Raw genomic sequence first — 9,991 nt, 5'->3', positions numbered from 1 at the left:
TGCTACTTTTAGTTTAGTAGCCTACGTTTGGGCAAGTCTATATTTTTGATATAGCAGATTGGAAGTCACGAAATATCATCATGTTACGGAGTCATACCAACGGGCCCTACAGTTTCCATAACACCTCACTCAGCTCTACCTGTAAATCTGAGTACGTGAGCAGATAGGAGAAGAAATTGATAGCAATACACATAGGCAATTCCCGATCTTATTGACCGATTTTATCATGAATTATCGAAAATTTTCGCGCTTAGCGCTGGCTCATGCACTAAACAGTACAACTAATTACGTGGCAAAAGCGAACAACGCGATTGGGGGTAGGTTTATCACCCTATGGGAGCCCAGGACCCAAGTTTTTTGGGGGGCGTGACGAAGTGCTGTTTCGTTCCTACCAACGGGTATACGCCCGAAGATGTTTAATTGTTATTGAGGGGTCCTACCTTTTCAAAGACACCTCACTCAGCTCTACCTGTAAATCTGATAACGTGAGCAGAGAGAGGGTAAAAATTCATAGCAATATGTATACAATTCCCGATCATATTTACCGGATCAATCATGAATTATAGAAATTTTTCGCGCTTCGCGCGTGCAGTCATGAAAAGCTAACTCAGCTAACGGTTCCAATGTAGATGATAACTGATAAGTAGCGATAAACAGCGCATAATCTGAGGGGGTCTGGAGGGCGAAGCCCCCCAGAAGTCCGGTTTATCATCATATGGAGGGCCCAAGAGCAACGTTTTTTTTTTGGGGGGGGGGGGCTGACGAAGTGCTGTTACGGCCCTGAGTACAAGTAACTTGGTTAGCATGTTGCAGCCGTCAGTGAGAGAAAGAGAGATAGGGTAATATTTTTCGCCTGCACCACCCAGACGCTTTGACGACGGAGATGCGATACGTCCTTTTTAGTAAGTTAATTTAGTCTGCACCCCCGTTTATTTCTCCTCCATGCTATCCGTGATTGCTGAGCGCCTAGCAGGATAGCCGCGGACACCAGTTTTCGAGTCTTTGGTCTGACCCGGCCGGGGATCGAACCCACTGTGAGAGGTTGGATAAATCATAATTATAAGAGATCGAATCAAGACCAATGTTGGAGTATGGCTCGATTCCAGTTTTACGAATGACTTGACCACAAATTTTCGAATCAATTTTCAAGTTAACTAATAATCTACTTCTCCAAGCATTCTGAACCTCTCGGTCGCACTGGTAGTGATTGATCAGAGTCATTATACTTATCCCTTATTTGCAATGGAAGCGAAAGTAGTCTAAAAAGAAAACCACTGGAGAAATATAAAAGTAGAACTATTTCAATACTGACAGACCATCACTGGTAACTATAGATTTCAGCAATAGCGAATGACACAAAACTGATCTACTTATATACCAAACTAGAAGGGAATACGGAGGAAGACTTTATTGAATACCCCACAACAATGATCTATGATAGACCTTCATATAAATCTGGAACGGAATGCAAAAATATATTTCAACAATCCTGAATAAATAGTATACTATGGCATGGAAATGGCAGCACCATTTCTTTATGAATCACATAAGTACTGTGAAATATCACAAATTCAGCATTGCGTACTGTAAGTACTACACAATAACACAGATTACACACCTACAGAATATTGTCATGGATCACTACCAACTATATGCATTAAATTGCTGATTAGCGATTGTCAATGGCAAATCGAGGTACTTCAGTTTCACTAAAATCAGTGCATATTGCATATGATGCTTTCGACACACCAATAAACTGATAACAATAAAACCGAGGAACTCGTCTGATAAAAGAAGATCCAAAATACTGATAATCAGCGTATTGGACATGTATGGTGCAATGTGTGTAGGCCTAATGGCTTCCTAGATTATGCAGTGATAAATAAAGACGTTAAAGTGAAACTGCAACCACTCAATAAAATCATTCGGAAAAGGCAAAGAGTAGAAAGATAGATAACAAATATATACCGTATATCATTTAAAGAGCTTCTTGGAGGGACAGAACTTCAATATACGATTGAATAGTGTATTCATATTGAGTGAACCCGAAAATTTTCGGCTGAGTATGTGCACCATCTAAAAATAATACATTGAACGCTCTCTTATTCCAAATTTCGTGCTGGTGACGTCATATGTTGTGATACGATTGTTGATACACAATGTTCATTCCAATTCTCTACTAGTTTCTGACGATTACCCCTAACGAGAGTCAGCCGAAAATATTTGGGTTGATTTCAATATGAATATACTATTCAATAGATCATTTAGGCCACCCATCACACCAACAGAACGAAAAACAATGAAACCAATCTGATAAAATAGTTTGGTCAATGGTTGATAAGAACTCAAAAGTTTATAGTGGCGACACGACACTTCAGAGTTACTTTAGCAAAATGGTCATCCACTGCCAGAAGATATGGAGCCAAGCATTGATATGAAATGACTGTGGAAATATGTAACAAGGAAGGTTACACGGTCAAGGAAATACAATAAAAATAGAAAAGTCCCTGTGGAAACTTGCTGAAAAGGCAAGTTTTGTGGAGTTTTATATTTTAATGTTTTATAAGCTTGTGATTCCTATCAGAACAGTTATGAAAGGGCGGACTAGTGATAGCTAAATCATATGTTCCATAACACCTAAATCTTTTTTTTGAGGATGGATATCGTGATAAATTTAAACATCAAACCGATGAAAGGTGCCTGGCTGTACGGTGGCCATTTTATTGAAATAAAATTTTAATGCAAAATTTTGTTTGGCTTTCTGTGTCGTCACCCCGATACAGAGAAAGACAATGAATTTCAACGTAACGCAAAAAGCACCATGTTAACGAGAAGGAAAAGAACAACCCGCGGTTATGATCTAGTGCGAGATGCTGTTTTCTTAATGCTGATTTACTGCTCATCAGTCATAGTATACAAGCAATATAAATTCAATCTGCATCTGTGGCGACATTCACATAAATTGGAAGGTTTTTTTCCAGTCGACTATTTTCCAAAAACTTGAGCTGATCGCGATGAATTGGCAGGAGCAACATGTCCTTTTCTAACTTATCTAAGCTCTGATTAAATGTGTCTGGACATTCTCCGTTTGCAATGACGAGATGTTTGTGAAGGAGCTTTAAGCAAAGTTGTTGTAAAGTAGAGACTGGGCTCACAATATGAACTGCGCGGTAAATTAAACGACCGCCTTCATAAGCTTGTGGCATGTATATCCTTTTTCTGTCCGGAAGTGCTGTCAATTGATGTCTGTGAGAGAAAAAAAAACATTGATTATATTATTCATATGCTATATTACATCATAGGTTACATGCACTCAGTTGTTATGATAAATAACCGTGAACGGGTCAAAGATGTTACCGGTACATGATTGTACGAGAAGAATAAGAACATCCAGATCCAGGATATATATATGCTACATGATCAAAATGAGAACCATTTATAAAACTATAAAGGTGACTATACATAAAACGAATATTAAATTATAACAGCCAATTGATGTGCAACGAATGAATATAGGATACAACATAAAAAGTTGGGCTAACCATCTGCAAACGATTTTATGTGAGCTAATTCTTTTGGCGTTCGGCCAATTTTGCTAATTGGACGATATGGATACCCCCTGTCCTTTATATGGTAGCCTACCCTTATTATTTTGTAAAGATTTAATGGGAAAAATAGGTCATTTTTAAATTACTTTTCTCATCAAATATTGAAAAGGGAATCAAATTATAGGGCAAGTACGGTACATACCGAAATTCGGTCTCATAGAATACCCATGGATGACCGACAAATGTATTCAAAGGCGCACTTTCCATTGGTCCCATTCGATCTTTGTACGTTACATGATTTCCATTAAAGTCGAGCCATTCCAAGGTAACATTCTTTCTCGTTTTGTTTATGAAAACCGCAAACGCACGTTGTCCAGAATTGCGCGAACGAAGCCTCTCTCTTCTTGTCTCCTGGTAATGTATGCCTCTCATTGCCATATTGCTTTCCTGAAGTGTCCAGTGTATGATCTTGTGGTGCGCTCCAGTACCATCCGAGTTATAATATCAAAGGTTTGCAATGATATTTATTAAATATTGTTGTTACGTCGCCACCCGCAAGTCTTATTTTGACTTTGAGGGAATTTCCCTTGGAATATCTTGGTAGCGGCGACGGTAACGATGAAAGCTACGTGCCCGACGAGACCAATACGGCCGATGACATCGGAAAAATGTGAACGTTGCGAACGAGGTCGATCGATATTGATTTTTACAGGCCGATAACGATACTTATATATCGACACACTCGCAAGGCCGATAACCGATATCATAGGCCGACATTAATATGGAAGGAGCAGAGAACAATTTCAGCAAAAATATTATATATTAGGCAAGATGGCACTTGTTCATGCCACAGAAAGCTAAACAACAAACGAGAAAACTGGAATGGAAAAGAATTATTGCTTATTCGCTGAAATTTAGGATAATCCAAAAAGCAAAACATGATACAGAATTTCATCAGTCCAGAAAAGGTAGATTGCATTCATTGCAATGCAGGAAGCCTAGTTTCTCTGCATGCTCACCCAGTTCAACTCGAATCAACACCCACTTTGGCCTAGGCGACGTAAAGAGGAGGCATGCACACTGAATGAAAGTAAAGAAAAGAAAGCGACAAGAATAGGGCGGCATGTCATGGGAAGCGAGATCGAAAGGTCAGTCGTGGTCCGGTAATCTTGAGGATGGACTGTATTTATTTAATAGTAATTGCTTGTATTTCAACTTGAATGTGGACATGCTCGTCGACTGCCGCATGGCCGGCGGGATACTGTTCCACACATCAGGTCCGGCATACTTGCCGTCGTGCCGTCAACTTCTAGAGAGAGATATGATATTCTTTCTCGCCTTCACCATCGAGATGCTTTGGCGACGGAGTTGCGATACGGCCCCATGAGGTCACCTAGTCTGCGCCCCCGTTTTTTCTCCTCCATGCTATCCGTGATTGCTGAGCGCCTAGCAGGATAGCTGCGGATACCATTGTTCGAGTCTTTGGTATGACCCGGCCGGGGATCGAACCCACGACCTACCGCTCGAGAAGCCGGACGCATAACCATTACACTATCTCGCTCGCTACTCAAAAAACAACTAAAATCTGGCAAGTTTAAGTAAATTTCGTATGAAAGTGCTGCTTTCGAGAATGTCCTGATGTCGCTGTCGTTCCGATTAAGGACATTGTTCATTAGCGCTGTAGAGGGTCTTCTTTTTTTGGTTCTCCTTTCATCTTCAAAGCTTATTGATTTCACGACACTGTCATTAAGTTTTCGAATTATGTGTGCAAGATTAGCTTGTTGGTGATCAATGCATGATGAGAGGTCTTCAGTACGACAGATTTTATGAAGATTCTCCGTTACTAGTTTTAACGGCGTGACCGGTTCCCTTTCGAGTGTAGCCTCCATGTACCATTTTCGCAAAAATTGTCTGTAGCAGACATCCAGGATGTTTCTTTGATTTTCCGAGAGTGACCATACGCTAGGCTTACCATATTTTGGAAATCAAAAAAGAGGACACTTTTTGAGAAATTTGCAACTTGCAAAACTGGAGTAAAATTCTCAAAAACCGGTTAATTTTTCCCACATTGCCAGGTGGATGACTAAAAAAAAAGGTCATCTTTTCGCTCAGAGCGAAAATCACCGTTTTTCACTCCGAAATACCCGCCGCAGCTTCACACTTCTGTGCTAATATGCGGCATATCACTCGCAATTTGCTCTAAATCTGCCTAAATTTTCAAAAAAGAGGACAAAATCTCAAAAAAGAGGACAAAAGGGCGTCCTCCGAGGACACTTTCAAAAAAGTCAAAAAAGAGGACAAATCCTCTTAAAAGAGGACGTATGGTAAGCCTACCATACGCTGCAGCCATATGTGAGTCGACTTCTCACAAAGGCATTCAAAATTTTATTCTTATACCAATTCAGATTCTGAAGTTTCGAAGCAGGTATTTATAGGCTTTTATAGGTTTTTATTTCTTAATATAATTACATTCATACATACAGTAACAGGATAGCCTTTATGAAGGCTCTGGTATCAGTAAAAGTATTGGTTATTAGAATTTCATCATGAGGAAGGTGTCGAAACGACTTGGAGTAGTAGGAACTTTGATTTCAAAAACTGCTGACATGGAAACACAGCCTTTATAAGCCCAGCCGATATAAAGTATACGGTGGAAGTAGTCCAAAAGCAAGACCACTTGAGAAAATAGGAGTATGACTGTGTATTGTATAGCTCTGTGCTGTGTACCCTTTGAGTTGAGTTATAGAATACTAACCTAACCTATAGTTGAGTACACGCTGATTTTGGCGACAGTCCGCCCGGTCCGCCGTTTAGTATCGCAACTTGCAAGTTTAGTACGTTCCGTGATTTAGCGTTGGTTCCAGTTGGTTGGTTTTGCAGCAATTTTGAGGGAGTAGTAGTTCCGTTCAGTTTATTATTATTATTAATAATGCTATCACCTATCAGATCAATTCACCACAAATTGCGACAATAAAAGATAGGAATTCTTCAAATCGTCTTGTAGTAGTTATAGTCTACATACAGAACCCGCCTTCAGGCAATGTAAAAAAGTGGCATACCCGATGAATGAAAGGTATACGGTAATATGGAAGTATAGAAAATATCATGAAAGTGCAAGCGACAAAATGATGTGGCATGTGACGGAAGGCGAGGTCTATATATATTACATCGTGCCCGATAATCTCGAGCGCAGACTACATATAGTATTTATTCAGTTCAATAGAGTCTGTGTTACTTTACTAGTATACTATCACTATGGATGATTGGATGGGATGGCCAAATATAACCTTATCTTCTTCATTTACTTTCCAATTATTTTCTATAATACTGTTGCCGCTATATAGCTATAATCGGTATATTCTGCTAATTATACCTAATGTATGTATAGGTATATTCGTTTGATTGTTTCAAACACAACTTCCACCTTATATTTCATTTAAGATTACCGAAGTTGAAGAAGGTTTTATTTCGATTGCGTTATAACTACTTGTATGCTGTGTGAAGGACGAAGCTTGCACAGATAAAACACGCAGCTGAAGATTCTCAGTGACAAAGGCAACGCATCGCTAAAATTGACGATTGGGTGACTTCACAAATACCCACAAATGGATGCTCCGAGGAAACGATATTACAGGAAAGAATCACCTTCCAAAGAGCCCGAAAGCGAAGAAGATGATTACGTCCCGTATGTTCCCTTGAAACAAAGGAGAAAGGAAAAACTTACCAGAATTCAGCAACTGCTAAAAAGTAGCAAAGGCGGCGCGTCACCAAAACAGGACGGTAGCGACAATCAGGGTAGCGAACCGGAACACGAGAAAGACATTGAAGGACCGGACGAATTACCCGGACCGCAATCCAAAGTCAGCCTGCTGGATCAGCACAGCACGCTAAAAAAGAAGGCTGAAGAGATTCAAGAAAACGCCAAAGACATTCAAATAAAAGAAGAACAGAAAATTCTCGAGTCCGTAACGGAAGGCAGAGCTCTGCTGTCTGTGAAGGAACTTGCAGAAGGCATCACGTATCAAGAAGCTGTTACTACCGGCTGGCGGGCGCCAAAATTTATTCGCGAACGTAGCGAGGAAATAAACAATAAAATCAGATTTCAGCTACGAATCGACGTCGAAGGGGATGATGTATCACCTCCCATACCGTCTTTCCGTGATATGAAGTTTCCGAAACCGATTTTGCAGGCCTTGAAAAAGAAAGAGATTCGGCAGCCGTCACCAATTCAAACTCAAGGAATTCCAGTGATACTATCAGGACGCGATATGATCGGTATCGCGTTTACGGGAAGCGGTAAAACACTAGTTTTCGTGCTTCCTATCATAATGTTCTGCATAGAACAAGAGAAAAAACTACCTTTCCGCGCTAACGAAGGTCCGTACGGTCTTATCGTGTGCCCGTCGAGAGAATTGGCGCGTCAAACGCAGCAAGTACTAGATTTTTTCTGCCGTCATCTCGAAGCTGATGGTTTTCCGCGGTTAAACACGGCTCTTTGTATCGGCGGACTGCCGGTAAAGAACACAATCGACGTTATCCGTAGAGGATGTCACATTATGGTCGCGACACCCGGGCGTTTGATGGACGTTTTGGACAAAAAACTTTTCAACTTGGGCGTCTGTCGGTACTTGTGTTTGGATGAAGCGGATCGTATGATCGATATGGGTTTTGAGGAAGATGTCCGCACTATATTTTCCCATTTCAAAGGGCAAAGGCAGACACTGCTTTTCAGCGCTACGATGCCGAAAAAAATTCAGAATTTTGCCAGGTCCGCGCTCGTCAGACCGGTCACTGTGAACGTCGGCAGAGCTGGGGCTGCGAGTTTAGACGTGGTGCAAGAAGTCGAGTATGTGAAAGAAGAAGCACGAGTCGTGCATCTTCTCGACTGTCTGCAGAAAACGCCGCCTCCTGTTTTAATATTCGCGCAAAAGAAAAACGATGTAGATGATATTCACGAGTATCTTCTACTAAAAGGTGTGGAGGCTGCCGCTGTCCACGGTGGAAAGGACCAGGAAGAGAGGAGTAAAGCGATAGATTTGTTCCGCGAAAAACAGAAGGATGTATTAGTAGCTACAGACGTCGCCTCCAAAGGTCTCGACTTTCCTGCGATTATGCACGTGATCAACTATGACATGCCGGAAGATATTGAAAATTACGTCCACCGTATTGGACGTACCGGGCGTTCTGGACGTACAGGATTGGCGACGACTTTTGTGAACAAGTCCTGTGATGAATCTCTTCTTTTAGACTTGAAAGCCTTGCTGATCGAGGCGAAACAAGCGATACCTGCGTTTCTTCAAGAAATCGGACCTGAGGACGAGTCGTTTCTGGAATTGGGCGGAGAGAGAGGGTGCGCTTATTGTGGCGGTCTTGGGCATAGGATTACGGACTGTCCGAAACTGGAAGCCGTCAGGACCAAGCAGATATCGAGTATGGGTCGGCAGGATTACCTCGCGTCCAATGCTGCTGATTACTGATCAAATGGTGCATCTGTGTGCGAGCAGCAGCGTGTCCGGTCATGAAACTTACAGTCGACCGCACATACGGCAAACCATACGATGAACGTATGCGTAATTCGTACAGCCCCAGTCACGAGAGAGATATCTACTCGATGTTGGAAACGATTTTACTCAGTTTTGAATGATTGACATTTTTTGAGTTGATAACGAACACAAAATATTTCTGAAAAAGGCAGACTGGAATGATTCGGGAAATGATGTGTATGTGAAATATGAAATGGGTATAAATGAATTTATGTTTAGAGGCGGCTAGAAATGATGTACTTTCATCTAAACTCCAGCAAGGCGCCTTTGATATAATATTTCTACTTCATCTGCTTCCTGTTTTTAAAACTCAGTCATGTAGAGAGTGATTATTTGTTGGATTAGCATAATTCGACTGGTGAAATTATCAAATTCATTTGTCAATATACAATCAATTTACCATGATAAAACATAGATCTTGGCATTCTACTTCCATGCAATCTATGCCATTCAACAATAGTTGCTACCATGGTTTTCTCAACTATTGCGGTTAGTAAATGTGATTCACATATCATGAATTACTTTGAGCTCTAGTCTACTTATTTATTTTATCAGTCTTCTTCGCTTCTGGTGCAAGTTTTGAGTTGTCTTGGAAATCAGTCACCGAGTAACCGTGATGACTGATTTTCATTGTCACATTCTGTAAGCAGAAATAATCTACTTCATCAGCAATATAGACAGCGGTCAGTTGGCCTGCTCTTAGTGATGTTGACCTATGATTCGGTCAAAAACCTTTGTGACCCCTAATGGCATCAAAATTGTGCTTAGGGCATTCGTACAGCCAAGTAACTCATAATAGGTTTTTGATGCCAAAATTGAACTCACTCTGAATCTTTTCTCCATATTGCTCTGCCATGTTATCTATGATCGAGTTTGAACATTTTGTACTATTTCCAGTCG

The 9,991-nt window shown here is 40.9% G+C and overlaps 1 protein-coding gene and 1 long non-coding RNA gene across 2 annotated transcripts; one reads left to right on the top strand and one right to left on the bottom strand.

The window, feature by feature from the left end:
- Positions 1-1,388: 1,388 nt before the first annotated feature.
- On the bottom strand, positions 1,389-4,415 carry LOC145433262 (uncharacterized). The gene is made up of 2 exons (XR_013913074.1): positions 3,751-4,415; positions 1,389-3,246 (listed from the first exon to the last, which is right to left on the bottom strand). It is a non-coding gene; the product is annotated as an uncharacterized LOC145433262 (long non-coding RNA).
- A 2,383-nt stretch (positions 4,416-6,798) lies between these two features.
- On the top strand, positions 6,799-9,988 carry LOC145433247 (putative ATP-dependent RNA helicase DDX41). Its single transcript, XM_080310287.1, has one exon. It carries the CDS (start codon positions 7,154-7,156, stop codon positions 9,023-9,025), a length of 1,872 nt encoding a protein of 623 aa, XP_080166413.1. The 5' UTR covers positions 6,799-7,153; the 3' UTR covers positions 9,026-9,988.
- Positions 9,989-9,991: the final 3 nt, after the last annotated feature.

The sequence above is a fragment of the Botryllus schlosseri genome, chromosome 2, assembly GCF_051294905.1.
Source record: "Botryllus schlosseri isolate E-star chromosome 2, Bs_hap1, whole genome shotgun sequence".
Classification (NCBI taxonomy): Eukaryota; Metazoa; Chordata; class Ascidiacea; order Stolidobranchia; family Styelidae; genus Botryllus; species Botryllus schlosseri.
The sequence above is the reverse complement of the archived record's forward strand: the minus strand, read 5'-3'. Positions and strand labels throughout refer to the sequence as shown.